The sequence below is a fragment of the Pristis pectinata genome, chromosome 2, assembly GCF_009764475.1.
Source record: "Pristis pectinata isolate sPriPec2 chromosome 2, sPriPec2.1.pri, whole genome shotgun sequence".
NCBI lineage: Eukaryota > Metazoa > Chordata > Chondrichthyes > Rhinopristiformes > Pristidae > Pristis > Pristis pectinata.
In genome coordinates, this window is record NC_067406.1 from 123,452,788 (window position 1) to 123,472,048 (window position 19,261).

Below are 19,261 nucleotides of genomic sequence, written 5' to 3' on the forward strand. Positions count from 1 at the left end.
CCTTAGCAGCATTGTTGCACAAAGGGATCTTGGGGTGCAAGTCCATAGCTCTCTGAAATTGGCAACACAAGTAGATAGGGTGGTAAAGTAGGCATAGGGCATGCTGGTCTTCTTCAGTTGGGGCAGTGAGTGTAAAAGTTGGGAAGTCACGTTGCAGCTGCATAAAACTTAAGAAGTATTGTGTGCATTTCTGGTCACCACACTACAGGAAGGATGTGGAGGCTTTGGAGAGGGTGTGGAAGAGATCCACCAGGATGTTGCTTGGATTGGAGTATATTAGCTATAAGGAGGGATTGGACAAACTTGGACCAACACACAAAATGCTGGAGGAACTCAGCAGGTCAGGCTGCATCTATAGAGAGGAATGGACAGTCAACGTTTCGGGTCGAGAAACTTGGATTGTTTTCTTTGAAGCATCAGAGGCTGAGGGGAGACCTGATAGAAGTTTATAAAATTATGAGTGATATAGATAGGGTAAGTAGTCAGTCTTTTTCCCAGGGCAGAAATGTCAAATACTCAAGGGCATAAGTTTAAGGTGAGAGGGGGAAAGTTTAAAGGAGGTCTGCAAGGCAAGTTTTGTTTTACACAGAGAGCGGTAGGTGGCTGGAACACGCTGCCAGGGGAAGTGGTGGAGGCAGATACAGTAGCAACATTTAAGAGGCATTTAGGGAGATGTGTGAACAGGCAGGGAATAGAGGGATACAACTATGTGCAGGCAGGTAGGATTAGTTCAGTTGGCATCGTGTTCAGCACAGCCCACGATGTCTGCGCTGAACCAGCAGCAATAGGGAGATGAGATGATGAATTTTTCCAAGTGAGGTTGTAATGGGATTTGGAGGGAAACCTGTAACTGGTAGTGATCCCTGTACCTCCTGACCAGTCCTTTTGGGTAAAGAAGGCCAGAGGTTTGTGAAGTGCCACCTTCGGCAGCTGTGGCGAGCTGGAGTTGTGCATTTGGTGGATACTTCAGCCATGCTGTGCCAGTGGTGGAAGGAGTGAGTATTTAAGCAAGCTGCTCTGTTTTAGGTGCTGCCAGGCTTCCAGAGTATTGTCTGATTTGCACACCAGATGAGTGTAGAATGTTCTCTTTTGTCCCTGTCTTGTACCTTGTGGGTGAGATTTTGGGGAGTAAGAAGGTGAAGTATGCACTGGAAAATACTCAACCTTCTAACCGGTTCTTGTACTTCTGGTGGTTATGTGGTGGGTTCAGAGGAGTTTCTGGTCAGTGGTAAATTCCAAGATATTGCTGGTGGGGGAATTCGGGATTGGTAATGTCATGACAAGTGAAGGGTAAATGGTTAAACTGATGGTCATTGCCTGATATGTGGTGTGAATGTTATTTGTCAGTTATCTGCCCAAGATTCATGGTTATTCATATCCTGCACAGACAGTTTCATGATCTGAGGAGCTGCAAATCAATCAGTCAGCATCTCCATGTTTGATGCCATTGAAAGTGCTCGGGATTAGGATACAGAAGGATTTCCTGCAATGATGTCCTGGGGTTTCCAACACCAACAGTCATCTGTGGTGCAAATATGATTCCAGTCGTGGAGAGTTTTTGCCTTGATTCTGAGCTCCCTGATGTCACATTTGATCATGTTGCCTCAACGTCGAAGGCAGTCATTCACCTAATCTTGGAATTCAATTCGTGTGTGTGTGTGTGTGTGTGTGTGTGTGTGTGTGTGTGTGTGTGTGTGTGTGTGTGTGTGTGTGTGTGTGTGTGTGTGTGTGTGTGTGTGTGTGTGTGTGTGTGTGTGTGTGGTTATAACAACGTCTGGACCTGAGTGGTCCTGGCAGAATCCACACTGCTTATTAGTGTAAGTGTTATAACTGCAGAGTTAACTGCAGCATGTTCTGGAGCACAGGTCTTGAGCACTGCGGGCGTGAATTATTGGAACCCATGACCTTTTCTGTATCAATGTGCCTGGTGTTTCTTGTTCACATGAAATTATTTAATTTGGCTATTGTGATGGTGCAGGAAATTACAAATGCTCAGTCTCGCTGGAATTGAAGGTGCTGTTATTTCTGGAGCTGCCTCTTGTTTGTTACTTAACTGAGTCCCACCATTTACAACCAAATGTGGCTTGATTGCAGAGCTGTGATCTGATTATTGGTTGTGGGATTTCTTGGCTCTGTGTGACATGTATCCTGTCCTGTATTATAACATTTCCATGATGACATCCGAAGCTCCACATGGCATGCCTCATAGTTTTCATGGATGGTAATAGTGGAGTGAGGAGTATGCTTGGCTGTGATGTTACAGATGATGATGATGATGATCCACAACCACTGGAATGTCCAGTTTTGAGCTGCTATGTTTATCCCATTCAGTACAGTTATAGCACCTCAATGCTGTGATGTCTTTTGTGTTAACATAGGACTTGGTGTCCACAAACGCTGTGATTACTCCTACCAATCCCGTCATGGACAGATGCATCTGTTAAGAACCAGATTAGTGAGGACGTGATTTCTTCTCTGGTGCTGGTTCACTCACCACCAGCTCCAGGTTGGGTCTAGCAGCTGTCCTCCACAACAGAGTTCTTGCTAGTCACCTTGTAGGTGCACACACTAAGTACCTGAGGATGACAGATGCCTGTACAGCCCTACCTCAGCAAGGAGTGGATGCTTCTGAGAAAGGGAGAGAAGTTGAAACTTAAGCAGATCATTTCTTGATTTGTATTGCAGGAGCTTTTAACAATTCACTGCACAAGGATAATTTTTCCCACCATCCTGAGACAAGTGGTTGATTCTACAAAGGTCATTAGCAAACTCTGTAACTTTTTTTTCGGCATTGCTATTTAAATAACATTTGGCAGAAAGTCATTTACACATTCTCGTACCACATGACCTGATAATTTCCAGCAAGCCTGTACAGATGGCCATGCCATTTCAGTTTGTGGTTCCTTCTCTCCTTGTGTAGCTTTTGCCCTCTTGCATATCTTTGGTCAAGCACTGCTGCACCAATGCCTTTTGGCCTGTAGTTGGCAGTAGAGTGACAGCCGTACAGTAGTACTTTCTCTGTCGTGTAGTAGATATTGAGAACTTGGTGGAGGTGTATTTGGAGAAAGAAGAGAGGATATTAAACATATGCCCCACTGCTTTAATTGTACTTTGTGTTGTACTGCTTCTGAGAACTGTTCAAAAACTGTTCAAAATCATGACTCAAACTTGAGACTTTTTCTAAATTCTACATTTTGTCTCACGTTGTGTCATCCATCTTATGTTTTTCTTCGCCAGGGAACACTACATACCTCTGGGAGTTCCTTCTCGACTTACTACAAGACAAAAACACTTGCCCCCGCTACATCAAGTGGACTCAGCGGGAGAAGGGCATCTTCAAACTGGTTGACTCTAAGGCAGTGTCTAAGCTTTGGGGGAAACACAAGAACAAGCCAGACATGAATTATGAGACAATGGGTAGGGCACTAAGGTAAAGGCCAGCTCAAATTAATAATTCTTGAGCTCTTATTATTGTATTTGGAGCTTTTTGATCAGAATTGCCTGTTTCTTTGAAACAAATGGACAAAGTGAAGAATGATTTAGTCTTTTGATTTGCCTTTCAGGTAATTCTAAAGATGGCGTTTATGTCATGAGCTTTACCAATGAGTGAATGCAGAAGGAATGAGGAGACGGAGCTGGTACATTGCCAGGAATGTGATTGCCATCTGCTGGCCTGGCACACTGTTAAGGGAGCAGTGCTCAGCGGAGTAGTGTGGGGGGTGGATTCTCTGGCTGGAGAGCAAAGCAGGGTGTGGGTGGAGGAGCGTTGAGGGCTGTGGAAAGCGGGGTAGGGTCACTCAGCACACGTAATTGGCCAAGGGATTCAAGAGGGTGGGTGGTGGGTAAAGGTGGAGGGAGGGGCGTGAGGAGTTTGTCTTAGGGGGTGGGGAGAGATTTGAGGACAGTGTTAGGGTTGGGGTGAAAGACATTAGGGAAGGGTGGTGGGCGGGGGTGGGAAATGGGGAAATTAGGGAGGAAGTGGACGAGGACATTGTGCCAGAGTTTATGTGTGCATGTGTGCGCATTGGTACATGTGTGAATGACCTGAGATGTTCCTTTGTGTATGTCCGCCGATGTGCCAGTGTTAGTATGCATGTTACAGAGCCTGGTCATTGACTGTCGTACATAGATGGAAGCATACACAGTCATCTTGGAACACTTTGCCATTGGCTCAGGGCCTTGCTCTGTTAGTGTGGTAGCTGATGTACAGCATCTATCCCACTTTAGAATTTGTACTCTACTCTTTGAGTTTGGATCTAGAAAGCTAGCAACCCTGTGGATAGCCCCCAACAGTGACAGACCTGAATATTGTTTAGCTATCACAGGCCAGGGATTCAGATGCTTTGACATTGAGGTGACTGCCTTGAGTGAGGCAGAATGGGCAGGAGATGGACAGTTTAAAGAACAAAGTAGTGGGGACACCTTCATCTGGAAAGGCAAACTGGAAGGGAACACTGCTTCATGCACTGAGCTTTGCCATGCTTTGAATGAGCTTGCCTGGCATCTCATCAACTCCCCCTTGGGGAATAGTGAATATCTCATGACCCTCTGGCTTATCCGAACATGGAACTTGAACACAACAGTCATCATCAAATACGCCCCAACCCTGCAAGCTATGGATGTGGCCAAGGAGAACTTCTACTCCAACCTTGGAAAAACCCCTGGCCTCATTCCCAGGAAGAGCCAAAGTGATCTTTCTGGGTGAATTCAATGCCAGGGTTGGAAAAGATGCAATACTCTGGCAAGGAAGGAATAGGGAAAACTAATTCCAATGAAATTCCCCAGACAAAATGCTTGGAGCAAGATCTTGTTACAACCAGCTCCCCCTGTCTCGCCTGTGAGAAGAGCACAAGAGCATGTGGGTCTCCTCTGGGTGCTCTGGTTTCCTCCCATATCCCAATGATGTGTTGGTAGGTAACTAATCACTGTACATTGTCTATTGTTGTAGGCAAGTGGCAGGAGAATCAAAAGGGGAAATTACTTTGCACACATCAGAGAATGAGTTGCAGGGGAATAAGGCAAAGGGGAATTAGACTGATGGGATTGTTCTGCTTGGAGCCAGAATGGAATGAATGGGCTGAATGGCAGCCTCCTGTGTTATAATAACTCTGATAAGACCTCATGGCATCATCCCTGATCCAAATGAATTGTTCAAATGAGAGATAGCAAGGATGTCTGCATCATCTGTGTCATGACCGTATCAATGACTATTGGACTGACCATTTCCTGAACCACTCTGTTATCTCTACCACCCATCTTAGAGGAGGAAAAGTTCACAAAAAGAATTGTAGCGCTTAGGACAGGCAGCTGAAGACAAGGCCACTGATGGACGGCAAAGGAATCAAAAAATCCAAAAGATGGAATTGGCGCAAAGCAAAATTTTTATAGAGTTGCAAGCATAGGGATGGTCACCAGCATGAGGGATAATAGAGAAGAGTGAGAATTTTAAATTATAGGCACTGATTGAATACAGGATGATGACTGAATGAAGGTCAGAATCACCTGGGAGTTGGGATAAAGGCCACAAACCTTTGGTTAACCCAAAATTTGCAGAATGTGGATGACCTTCCACCTTCCAAGAGAGTATTGCAATTGTTGACTCTGGTGGTAATAAATGCCTGGATGAGGCTTTCTTTCCACCGCAGATGACCTGAAGCAGGGGTGAAGGTGGGTGATGTCACAGAAGTGGTGTTGGGCATTCTGTATGGTGAACAGGATGGGATGCAGAGGTTGCCACCACTTTGGTTCAGTCTCTAGTCATTAGTGTCACCACGTGTGCAAGGATCAGGGCAAGGTACTCGTCTGATTTTCCTGGTATAAATTGCACAAAAAAATTTTCAGTTCCATTATGTTGAAGTCTACCGTGATAGTAGTAACCTTCAGATTTGTTGAAATTCATATCGTTTTCTTTGTACTGAAGGGATTTAGAGAAACTCCAGGGACCTTTGCTGCATTTTCTGTTTTTATTTCAGATTTCCAGTAGTTTTCTTTTGATTTTCACACTTTGAACCAGTTCAGTGAAAGTATATGTTGGGATACCTTGGGGTTGTGAGAGGCATTATATTAAAAATATCTTTTTTTTCTTTCTTTAGGTACTACTACCAAAGAGGGATCCTGGCCAAGGTGGAAGGGCAACGCCTGGTCTATCAGTTTAAAGAAATGCCCAAGAACTTGGTAATTATTGATGAAGACAAAACTGATGCCAATAGCGAGGGATCGTATCCACCTGAAATACGGACCGATGTAGTTGGCCACTTATCTGAAGGAATTTCTCCATCTTTAGAAAATATCTCTTCTCACATTTCCTCAAAATCTGTGGTAGCTTCCCGAGGAGCGAGGAGTTCAGCACCACAGAGTGTTGTGAAGCTGGGGAGGGCTGCAACGGTGAAGGTCTCGTCGGCTAGTCACAGTGGAATCCTATCTCCGGTGCCTACAACCTCCCTACCAGTAGTAACCACATCGGTTCCAAGGTTAGTAGGTTCTACTCTAAATGGTTGCATGTGTTGTGGGAGTTTGTTTACGATCCCTTGTTTGAAACCAGAGGCAGCGAAGTGCAATGGGTTGCTTGATTGATTTCACCAAAAGGAACAAAAGTTAGCTCTTGAAGGAGAAGTTACAGTAATTGTTGAACAACTCTACAGATGGAACCTGTTTGCATGCTGCTTCCACCCTTCTCTTGACCACTATGCAAAAATAATTAAAACAGAAATTGCTGGAAACGCTCAGCAGGTCAGGCAGACTTTGTGGAACGAGCAACAGTGTTAATGTTTGAGGTCAAAGACCCTTCATCGGAACTGATTCTTTTCTATCTGAAACTCAATCCCCTTGTTCTTTCTCTTTTGGGAACTAATTGATCACATGTCCTCATTTAATCTATCTCTTTAATACCACACTCCCTCAATGTTGCTTTCACCTCTAAGCCCTCCACTTCTTAGGTTATGAGCACTTAAAATATCTGGCACTCACCCAGTTATATCTGATGTAAAACTGGCTTAGTGACCTATTACAGCTTCAGGTCCACGTCAAGGACCGTCACATCTTGTGCTCTTCTGGTAAAACTGTCCCCTGCTTCAGAATCATTTGGGGAGCAGAACCTCTGTTCTCCACTGTAACCAATCCCCTAAAGAGCATAATGCCACAATAGTTTTGATAAGATAAGATATCTTTATTAGTCACATGTACATCAAAACACAGTGAAATACATCTTTTGCGTAGAATGTTCTGGGGGCAGCCCGCAAGTGTCGCCACGCTTCCGGCGCCAACATAGCACGCCCACAACTTCCTAACCTGTATGTCTTTGGAATGTGGGAGGGAACCAGAGCACCTGGAGGAAACCCACGCAGACACGGGGAGAATGTACAAACTTCTTACAGACAGTGGCCAGAATTGAACCCGGGTCGCTTGAGCTGTAATGGTGTTACGCTAACCACTACAATACCATGCCTGCTTTTTATACAAGTAATATCACCTGGTCATTATCATATTGTTATTTATGGAACCTAGTAGTGGTTTCTATATTTTCTATATATCAATTACTGTTCCTCATAGAATTGAGAAGTCTGAGAACATGGTAATAAAAGCCTTCCCTGAAACCACTCTTGGTTGTTCTCAGCATCCTTGCCCGAAAGGCATAATAATGTCATGGGGTTGTTTGTCATTGAGGTTAGTCTCCCCTTTTGCTGCTTCTGACCTACCTACCTGCTTTCCTAGTTCTGATCACAAATCTCTGTGTGTTTTCTCTCCCATATTCCCTTGTACCTTCATCAAGCTCACCCTGTTCCTGAGTCCCAGTGCCCGCCTTCTGAAGCTGATCCACTAAACTGCTTACAGCCCAACGCTCTGCTAATTGATGCTGTAAATGGTTCTTTCTTGCCTGCTGTTCTCCTTCCTTTAAAAACTCCTGTTGTCTATCCTCCTCTCCCCACCACCCCCCAATCTCGATCCTTGCAAACTCTGCCCCATTTCCAACAGCACTTTCCTCTTCAAAGTTCTTGAGCATGCTGCTGTGCCCCAAATCTCTGCCCGTCTCTTTTAAAGCTGTGTTTGAATTTCTTCAGGCAGGGTTCTGCCTCTGCAGCACGAGAACAATGCTAATCACAGTCCCAAATGATATCCACTCTAATCGGTGCATTGTCCCTCCTTGAGCAGCCCTGAACTCTGCAGCCATTGATGTGACTACTCCTCCCTCTGATGTCCCTTGTCCAGCTCAGGGGCACTGTCCACACTGTATCCAGGCATTTTCCAGTGGTTGCTTCTCATCCCGCTCCTAAGACTGATGCGCTGGCTCATTCTCAGTGATCTATGTTGGCTCGTGGTCTCCCAAATCCACAGAGTGAAAATTTTCATCTTGTCGCTTAAGTTCCTTCATATCTTGTCCATTCCACAACAGCCCTACAAATGCCCCCTCAATGTTCTGCTCCTCTGTTTTCTGGCCTTTGCTGCAATTCCTTTTAGTGGTTCTTTAGCACCTTAAACTGACAGAATTCACCCTGGAACTTCCTCTCTCAACCTCTCCAAATTCTTATCCCTTTTTTAAGACCCTCACTAAAAACCCACCTCATTGATCAATTGTATTGGTCATCCCTTCCTTAGTTTCTGATTACACATCTGAAGGGTGCAGTGGGACATCCTAAGCTAGAAGGGTACCTAACTGCAGGTTGCTCTTTTGAGACACTGGGTCAAAACAGCTGTTGGCTCTGACCATAGTAATATCAATAGCTGAACCTTAACAACTTACTGCTGAAGCTGGGAATCTGCAATGAAACAGAAAATGTTGGAAGCACTCAGCAGGTCAGGCAGCATCTGTGGCGAGAGAGAGAGAACCACTTTCAATTTGATGGATTGCATGTACAACAACCTTGAAAGAAGCAATAACATACTATAACAATCTTTAAATCTTATTTGGCTCTTCATATCCAGTGTTGATAATGTATAAGTACATTAGCTGGACAAGTTCACACTCAGCAGAGTTGTCTGCAATGATCAATGTCAGTGTGACTGTGGGGTAGCTGGTACAGAAAATGCAGTTGGGGATTTCATGCTTGTAGGAAAGCAACTTGTGGTCAGGGGTTAGCATTTACTGAATTAGTTTTCTGGAATGTTTCTCAACTTGTGCTTAGTCTGCAGGTTATCACAGTGCTGGGTAACTCATGCTATGTGTAACATTGATTTTCTTTCCTCAAGATGAGTTAATGGCACCATTATGGAATAAAATTCCTCTGAATCCCACCACATTGTTCAGGAAACTTCATTTATATATAGTTTGTGTTGCAGTTACACATTTCTGCTTCAACTGCTGTTTAAGATGCAGGAACTTAAGGAAATTATCCAAACATGCACGAACAAACTAATGTTCCTTTCGTTTTGAGAAGAAAGTAATAGCATAGCCATCCTGTCTGTCATTAATGCTTAACTAATCCTTCAGCTCTTTTTTGAGAGAATCATGATCTGCAGTCGATTGAGGTCACGGCACAGTTATCGCTGATGCTGCCACCTAGTGTTCCTATCATGTCACACACCCAGAAGTGAGAGTAAACAAATAATTCAGGATAGACCTTGTGGCATTAATACACTTGTCAAAACTCATTTGGTTTTAGTGGAGGTGAATTATCAAATCCCATGAATAAATACAAGCTGTCAAAATTTTGTAGTTGTCAGTAAGGTTAGAATAAATTCTGTACGGGTATATTCTGCAAAGTGAATAGATGAGCTCAGTGTTTGATTGTATTAGTTTTCTCCTCAGATTTAATGTGAACATTGAAAAATAATTAACAAACCTAGTTAAACACCACTTTCATTCTGGTTGCTCAATTTCAGATCAGAATTCATTGACTTAATACCAAAAAGGAATTACATTTATGAATCTGTGATTCTTAAAGAATTAATTTATCTTGCCTACACTTGTACATCAAATTCCATTAAATTCATTAGGTTAAATAACTATACTTACATATACTGCAAGTCCCCTCTTCCAGCTTGACAAATCTCAATTATTCCCCCAGCAACATTAATTAATAGTACTGTCTAGTGTAGCAGCTTTCTACCCTATGTGGCAGAGTTAACTGCTCTAAACTGATCCAGGCATTTGGAACTCTAAGTAAATAAGATTACAAAACTAAGTAATGTAACAAACCAGTGGTAGTAACTAAATATAAAAGGTCACAAGGTTTACTGATCAGATATGAGAATAGTTTAGCTTGAAAGGAGCATTTTACTTTTTAATAGATATATTAGGGATAATATGGTGGATGTGGGTTCAATTGTAACATTTAAGAGAAGTTTGGATAGGTGAATGGATGGGAGGGGTTTGGAGGGATGTGATCTGGGTGCAGGTAGATGGGACTAGGCAGAAGATCAGGTCAGCATGGACTAGATGGATCAAAGGGCCTGTTTCTGTGCTGTTTTTACTCTGAGGTAAAACAGCAAGTTTTCTTGAATGGGAAAAATGTGATTATGTTTAAAAGTCAATCCCACAGTGTTACAGTTGGTGGGACTTTTTAATTTTGAATTGAAATTCTTTGCACAGTAAACAAAGGCACAATTTTGGAACAAACTTGCATGAAAACTTAAAAAGCATTAGAATATAGCCAGTAATTAGTGACCTATCTCAACATGTGCCCGTAATTGAAGGGTGAGACCACCTACAGCCGCAATCTCATAGAACTGTAGAAACATAGAAATCTACCGCCCAGAGAGGGGCTCTCTTGGCACACCTTGTCCATGCCAACTGTGATGCCCATCTATGCTAATCCCATTTGCCTGTATTAGGCTTGAATCCCTCTAAGCCTTTCCAATCCAAGTAACTGTCCAAATATCTCTTAAACATTGTGGTTGTATCTGCCTCCACCACCTGGTCTGGCAGTGTGTTCCAGATATTCACCAACCTCTGCGTGGAAAAACTTATCCCTCAGATTTCCTTTTAAATTTCTCTCTCCTCACCTTAAACCTTTACCCCCTAGTTGTAGACTCTCCTGCCCTGGGGAAAAGATTTTGAATATCTATCCTATCAATGCTACTCATAATTTTATAAACCTTTGTAAGGTCACCCCTCAGCCTCCTATGTTTCAGTGAGAATAAACCCAGCCTGTTGTGAATGACTAAACTTGAGCCACACGGGAGCTGTAACTAGGAGATATAGTTTATTCACACAGCAGATCTTCTGGAGAGAGAGAGCCAAAGAGAATCTCACTGTCCTGACATGATGTTTTATACAGTTTAAACACAAAGATAAGAATAAACTATTAACTAAAAGATGCTAGAGGAACTCAGCAGGTCAGGCAGCATCCATGGAGAAAAGCAGATGGTCAACGTTACGGGTCAGGACCCTTCTTCAGGACTGAAGACAGCAAAAGGGGAAGCCTAATATATAGGAGGGAAAAGCAGAGCAGTGATGGGTGGACAAAAGAGGGGAGGCAGGGTGGGCACAAGGTGGTGATAGGTAGATGTAGGTAAGAGATAGTGATAGGCAGGTGTGGGGGAGGAGAGGAGAGCAGATCCACCAGGGGATGGGTTAAAGGTAAGGAGAGGGAAAAAAAAGGGGTGGAAAAAAGAGAGGCTAAGAAAGGGAAGAAAAGAAGAGGCATGGTTGAGGGGTGTGGGGGTGGAGAAGGGGTGTGGGGATTACTTAAAGTGGGAGAATTCAATGTTCATGCTATTAGGTTGCAAAGTTCTCCAGCATCATAGTGTTTTTCATCTAGATTCCAGCATTTGCAATCTTTTGTTTCTCTGGAAAATGAGGTGTTGTTCCTTCAGTTTGCGTTTGGACTGTTGGCAGTGGAGGAGGCTGAGGACTGACATATCAGTGATGGAGTGGGAGGGGGAGTTAAAGTGACTGGCAGTGGGGAGATGCAGATCGCGGTTACAGACAGAACGCAGGTGTTCTACAAAACGGTCACCTAGTCTGCGTTTGGTCTCACCAATGTAGAGGAGGCCACTCTTGGAGCACCGAATGCAGTTGATGATATTAGGGTAAATCTCTGCCTCACCTGAAAGGACAGTATATTGGGCTTCCCCTTTTTCCTATCTTCAATGCCGAAGAAGGGTCCTGACCCGAAACATTGACCGCCTACTTTTCTCCATGGATGCTGCCTGGCCTGCTGAGTTCCTCCAGCATCGTAGTGTTTTTCATTGCAGAATTACATACTTACAATGGGAGCACATCCCAACCAGCAGAACCCCTTTGGATATTCAAGACTGGTGTCGGTTCCAAAAGCCTCTGAACACAAACTCCAGACACCAAAAGTATACCCCATTTGTTACGTGTTGAGGAATGGCTCCTGAATATACTGAGACACAATAAATTCTTCCGATGCTGGATGTAGCTGAAGCAATACAACAACAAATGCTGGAGGAACTCAGTAGGTCAGGCAGCATCCATGGAGGGAAATAAACAGTCGACGTTTCGGGCCAAGACCCTTCCCTGAATATATAACTAGCCACAATGTTAAGTGACAAAACAGACCTGTCCTGAACTGTGCATTAAGTGGCAGGGATATGTCTTTAACAATGTGTTAATACAGGATCAGCCACTTAACACCTTCCTTGATCTCATCCTGAAGTTTTCAATGAGTACCAATTAACATGAACATTCATCTATTGTCTTCCCCTGCGTAGTGTCAATGGGACAGAATGAGAATGTCCCACACCTAATGATTTGTTTCAATAGCCTCAAAGTATCAGTTGAAGTTAAATTGTGAACAGGTTTTATTTCCTGAAGACTGATTCTCATTTTAATTAATATCTGCTATGCATAAATTAATAACTCAAGAATATTTCCCAACAAAGTCTCTCCAACCTCTCTTTATAACTACAGCCCGGTGAATCTCTTCAGCGCTCTTTATTGATACCACATCCCTCCTGTAATGTGGCGACCAGAACTGAACACAATACTCCTAAGTGTGGTCTAAGGAAGGGAAGTAAGTAAGGGAGTTGAAGTTGCAGACTAGAAACAGATTAGAATTATTCCAAAAACAGACATCATACAAAGTTCAATAAGATTTGAAGTACAGTTGACCTGTTGATGTAACTGGAGTGTGCTTGAATTTTTTTAACGTACAGCTGGTACACTTGTGCTACGCAATGGAGTGAAAGGATAGGCAGGACTGCAGAGTTGAGATCACAATCGGATGAGGAGGCTTGAGGGGGCAGAATGAGCTACCCTGTTCTTAACTTGTACGTTCATGTCTGCTGTTCAGATGGAGGGAAGGAAAAACGATCCAGAGACATGGGATCTACCAAAGGACCAAAGCCACAGGGTTACAAAGTGGAATGATGCGAGTGTGATTTGACAGGTCTTAATATATTGCAAGAAGTGTTACAAGCAAGTGCACGCACAATTGTAATACATCTGATTTTGGCACGCTAAGTGCATGATCTGCGTACAAAGTTTCTAAACAGCCAGTGTTCAGGAAACGGTATGTTGTTTAAATCCTGAATCATTTTCAAGGGTTTGTTGCATTGATTTTGTTCAGTGCATGGGCTACAGAATACAGACAGCAAGATTTTGGTTTTAAATATCCCTGTGTAAGATGTGGTATAGATATTGGGGATCAAAGTATGGAAAAAAAAAGTTTAAAGCAATATATTGAATGTGAGAATGTTTATTCTTTCAAATGGTTGGGCACTTTCTGGGAAGAGTGCATTCTATCATGTCATTTTCATTCTAAAGCACTTGTGATACCAAGCCGTCTAACTAACATTTCAAAATTGCTTTCTGATCTGTAATGGCTTCACAGTGTTTGTGGTAGATGCTTGCCATTTGTGGTACATGTTTTGAGTGAAGGGGGAGAGGCATAGTCTATTCTTTGGGAAGTATCCATATAAAAAGATTATATTCATGAACCTATCAACAAACACATGGATTGCAAGGATTTTATGCCAGGGTGGAGGTGTTTTTAATGGGTGTCTGTAATAAGGAGAATGCAGAGAAGAGGTTGCCAGATTCTCCCATTGTTGGATGCATCTTTTGGATGCCTGGAGATAATTCCAACAAATCACGCTAAATAAAAGCTGGAAAGAAACAGATGCCAAAAAGGAAAAACTAGACAAACATTTGGTTTTGGGGTTTGGGGCTCTGCTCCTAGTTTTTGCATCCATCCCTACTCATTCTGAAATGGTGTTAAAGAAAGTAGAGATTTAAATGTATTGTAGTTTTCATCACCAAAGTGTTTTATGATGCTGTAACAAAATTGTAGAAGATTGTTTCAGAGGTACAATTGATATATTTTGTAGCCCAGAAAAAGATAAAATGTTTGCTTCTCAGTGTTGACAATGACGGATAAAGATATTTTAATGATTACATATAATTTATGTAGTAGTGATAGGGAAATAATGTAGTAACGGGAAGATAAATGAGGATAGGACTTTCACAGTGAATGGTAGGGTCCTGGGGAGTGTTGTAGAACAGGGGGACCTAGGAGTACAGGTACATGGTTCCCTGAAAGTGGCGTCGCAGGTAGACAGAGTGGTGAAGAAGGCTTATGGCACATTGGCCTTGCTCAGTCAGGGCACTGAGTATAGAAGTTAGGATGTTATGTTGCAGTTGTATGAGATGTTGGTGTGTTCAGTGTTGGTCACTCTGCTACAGGAACGATGCCATTAAGCTGGAACAAGTGCAGAGAAGATTTACGAGGATGTTGCCAGGACTTGAGGGACTGAGTTACAGAGAGAGGTTGAGCAGGTTTTGGACTTTATTGATTGGAGCATAGGAGAATGGGGGGTGATCTCAGAGGTGTATAAAATTATGAGGGGCATGGATTGAGTGAATGTGCACAGTCTCTTTCCCAGGGTTGGGGAATCAAGAACTGTAAGTTTAAGGTGAGAGGGGAGTGATTTAGTAGGAACCCGAGGGGCAACTTTTTTACCCAGAGGGTGGTCAGTATATGGAACGTGCTGCCAGAGGAAGTGGTTGAGGCAGGTACATTAACAACATTTAAAAGGTACTTGGACGGGTACATGGACAGGAAAGATTTAGAGGGGATATGGGCCAAACGCAGGCAAAAGGGACTAGCTTAGATGAGAGTCTTGGTTGGCATGGACCAGTTGGGCTGAAGGGCCTGTCTCAGTGCTGTATGACTCTAGTGCTTTCTAAAAAGAAATCGATCGCTGTCAGGTGCAGAACATATGGTAAGAATGGAGCCTAAAAGTAGTTCTACGTTCCTCATACTTTGTGCTTGTTTGCCTACAGCAGAACCGTCCGTGTGGCGATGCAGGTGCCTGTTGTAATGACCTCTTCGGGCCAGAAGATTTCAACGGTGGCGGTTCAGTCAGTGAATCCTGTGTCAACAGTAATAACCAGCACAAACACGACCATCTCTACTCCAAAGGTTCTCATCCAAACCATCCCAACAATGGTGCCTCCTTCTACGGCAGAGAATGGAGACAAGATCACCATGCAGCCTACAAAAATCATTACCATCCCTGCAACACAGATAACCCAGTGTCACTTACAGACAAAGGCGGGCTTGGCTACAACTGGCAGCATTAACATAGTTGGAGCACAGGCGGCCATTCGAGCTCTTTCTCCGATGCCCATAGCAGGAGGGACACCTGTGATGAGACTAGCAGTGCCTGCTCAGCAATCTACCGGCCAGAGTCCTGCACGAGTTATTACTGCGGTTATCAAAGGAGCAGACGGCAAGCAGGAAGGCATGGCTGCAAAGGTGGGAGCCGATGTCCACAGTATGCCCATGATTAAGGAAGAGCGGTCAGTGGAGGGTAGCAAGACAGTGACTCGTTGGGTGGTTGTCAGTGCACCCTCAGCTATCGCCCTTCCTTTGACAATGAAAACAGATGCAGAAGCCACGGTGACAGCTGAAAAATAATAGTGCAACTGTTAAGAGAGGTTGCAATGGGACTTTCAAAGGAATGTTTCCAGCAAGTAGCAAACTTTTTCCATCCCATACTTTGCAGTGGGATTTGAGCCACATCATCAAATGCTGACAAAGAAACTTTTTCAAATAGGAACAAATGAGATTTCAATGAATTCAAATGCAATTGATTGCATATTGATCCAAAAAAAAGGGACCATGTGTTTCACTACATTTTAAGTCTATACTAAGAACTTCTGAAACACTAATATTTTGGTGATTGGTTTGGAATGTTTCTCTGAAGACTGCATAAATTTTAAAGCACAAGTGGTATCAGGAATTTTACTTCAACTCCCGGCAGTCATCTTCATTATAAGGTCTGGCTGTGCATTACTTTGCAGTGAAGGTGCTGAGCTGGAATGTGACTTGTCATTAGTGATGTGGCAAAGGCACAGTTCACACCAGCTGTAGCTTAAATGTTTTAAGCAGAGGACTATTGTCTCCTTTTTAACATTCCAATCCTCCCATCAGTTTATGTTTTAATAAATAGAAAAGCAGTAGTCCTGTGTCTTGTTCACTAACATGAATCTGTCTAGTTTTAAGACGTCCCATTTTCTCAGATTAAAATGTCCCCTAAATTTCAATTAACAAGCCCCTCCCACCATGTCCCACACCCTCCACCTTTAAAACAAAATGGCCTCATTGGTCTTCCCTGGAATTACAACATTAATTAGCACAATGGTTCTTTATTTGAAGGATCATAGAATTGTAACAACTCACACCCCGTCACTCTGTGCATGTAAGAGCTTGTTGCAGAGTTGGATGCTTGCAAGCAAGTTCCTGGTAACACTGGTTCTTTAAAACTGAATGCTGCCTATTGCATTTCAAAGGAATACCAACATTTGTTTAAATAACACTGTGTGCACACAGTACTTTTCCTTCTACTGGTGCTAAGTGAATTCTCTACAAACCGTATGGAATGTGAAGGATTAAGTTGAAATGGAAGTTACTGCTTTTATTTGGAGGAGGTTTGGTGTATTTTCAGGATTTGTATAATTACATTTAGTGAGCAATGTTAAATGACAATTTGAGTTTTTCCATTTTAAAAAAAATAAGCTACGTACGAACTAGCTTTTTGTTAAAAGCTCTTTTTAATCTTACACGAAGCACAGTATTGTTATGGAGTAACATGTTATTTTATGGTAGTTAGAACCTGCCAGACACATAGATTCTGGTCAAGTTAAGTGACCGACCTTTGGCTATAACCTTTTTTTAAAATAATGCCTGTGTCACTTTGCCTTGGTGTATGTATAAACATTTTGCTTTTATTTTCCTGCCACTTAAAGGTCATGTTCAGTCTAGCTTTGTGCAATGAGCTGTTCCTTTTCAGGTAGTTCTAAACCTGCTGACTTCAATTAAAGAGGAAGTCTCGCCATCAGGACCCAAATATTTTAAAAAGAAAACTGTTACATGAAATTATAATTAACATCCTTTTGTCCATCCATTTTATCAATTTTTATTTATGCGGTGAAGATGAACTGTGATGTTTCTGGGAGGGGAGAATTGTATCAGTTTGGATAGTTGAGGTACCATATGCAGTTAATGTCCAACTCTTGCTATTCAGCTCCTCCATGGTGACTCTCTCCCTTTTACCCTGGTACTGCCTTTGGATTTCACCAGTGCTCACTGTTCAAATGTATTCAAAAACCTGAAACAAATGGACCAAAACAAAATGATGTTAAACCCTTCATAACCACCTGCTTTTTAAAACTGGATTCTGGTATTGAAACTCCCTCCTTAATGGTTGATTGGGGAGATTACCAGTGTTCTGACTGAAGATGTTTGTACAGTTTCAACATTTGAAGTATATTCTATTTTGTTGTACTCTTGTTTCAAAGTGTATTCAAGTAGATTTTACCAAACTTTAACAGTGAATCCTGTTTTGATTGTGTTTTGGTAAAGAAATACAAAGTATATCGAGTGTCTATGCATCTTCTTTAAAGGCCATGTGTAAAAGACAAAAATTTTGTATCTTAAGTGTCCCCGAATCAGAAAAGGCTGAATGCGCCACCTTTTAGAACCAGGCAACCCAATGTTGCAACAGGTAGTGCTGCTTCCGCAGTTTCAGCTTCAATTCTGACCTTGGGGAACTGTCTTGAGTTTGCACGTTCTCCTGGTGACTGCACGAGTTTCTCCCAGGGCTCTGGTTTCCTCCCACATCCCACAGTTGGTAGGTGAATTGGCTGTTCTAAATTACCCCTTCATGTTGAGCTGGCAGCAGGAAGGTTACTGGGAAATAAATGGGATGGATGGGGAATGCTTGGAGACCTGAAGGGTTGAGTGGCTGACTCCTGTTGTGAGGAAATATAACACAAAATGGAAAAGTAAAAGAATGATTAAGGCAGTTTTCAAGTGTTTTGCTTGGGAATTAGAAGTAACATTTGTGTTTTTTAATATAACAGTTATATGGTTCATTTAATCTAATGCTCCTTAAACAAGGACAACCTGGAAACATTTCGCCTGCCCCAGCAGCCATCATTCCCAGAGGGCAAATCAAGATGTCAAGATTCTGTAGTGAATATATTGACGCAGCCTTCAGCAGACTCTCTTGCTGGGAGTTCGATAATCAAACATGAGAACACATATCAGGCACATATCACAAAGCCATGGTAATCTCAATTTGCCTCATCCAGTGTGAGACTTGGAGATTAAGGGAAAACTCGTGAAAAAAAAACCTGGAATGTCAGCACAGTCTTTGGAAGATTCTCAAACTAGGATTGTTGCACCATCATAGATGCTCTCCTGGAGGCCATAATCTTTAGTGTTGAGGCCTGACGTGCCTGTGTGAATTGAGGTGGAGTCCAACTTGCCAATGGAGCAAGGAAACATTTAGGTCAAAAGTGACACCTTCAAGATAAACATTGACATGCAGCATCGACACCCCACTGAGGGAGGCAGTAGCCCAGAATTTTTGAGGAAAATTGTCTTGTCCTGATTATAGATAAGTAGCAGAAAGGACTCGTAGCAATTGTGGACTAACCCTGGCTTCTAAGAGCAGCTGTACTGCCTTCCAACCTGTCCGTGCTGCAGGAATCTGACTCCCCAAATACCTTTTTTTGAAAAAAAGTTACGAGATGGATCCTCCTCAACTCCGAGAGGTTGCAGATGAGGTGGTTCAACAGTAGTTTAAATATCAGTGTTTTACTGGGACATCAAAATAGGGTGAACTGGACATTAATAATGAAACTACAATTTTCTTGATTAGTCCAGTTGTCCTGAAAGTTTGCAGGCCTCATGGTATCTCTGTACAAAACATTTTAAAATGGTAGCATTGCTGGAGGCACAGCTGAACTTATGGTGGGAAAATGAAAGTTATTCTAAATTGGAGCAAAGGATGTATTTTGGGGAATCTGAAGACAAATGCGACGATCCAGAATGGTGTGCTGGTGCAGAGC

At 42.7% G+C, this 19,261-nt stretch overlaps 1 protein-coding gene across 10 annotated transcripts in view; it reads left to right on the plus strand.

Moving 5' to 3' along the window:
• The window catches only part of LOC127567011 (ETS-related transcription factor Elf-2-like), a 105,230-nt gene extending 87,450 nt beyond the window's left edge, over positions 1-17,780 (plus strand). For 8 of the 10 annotated variants that reach the window (XM_052009647.1, XM_052009639.1, XM_052009629.1 and 5 more), the window contains 3 exons: positions 3,238-3,430; positions 6,093-6,470; positions 15,185-17,780. In XM_052009647.1, coding sequence (XP_051865607.1) covers positions 3,238-3,430; positions 6,093-6,470; positions 15,185-15,821 — 1,208 coding nt within the window. In that variant the 3' untranslated portion in view covers positions 15,822-17,780. The remainder of the gene's footprint in view (positions 1-3,237; positions 3,431-6,092; positions 6,471-15,184) is intronic. The other 2 variants (XM_052009663.1, XM_052009683.1) reach the window with 1 other exon arrangement.
• The last annotated feature ends 1,481 nt before the right edge of the window (positions 17,781-19,261 follow it).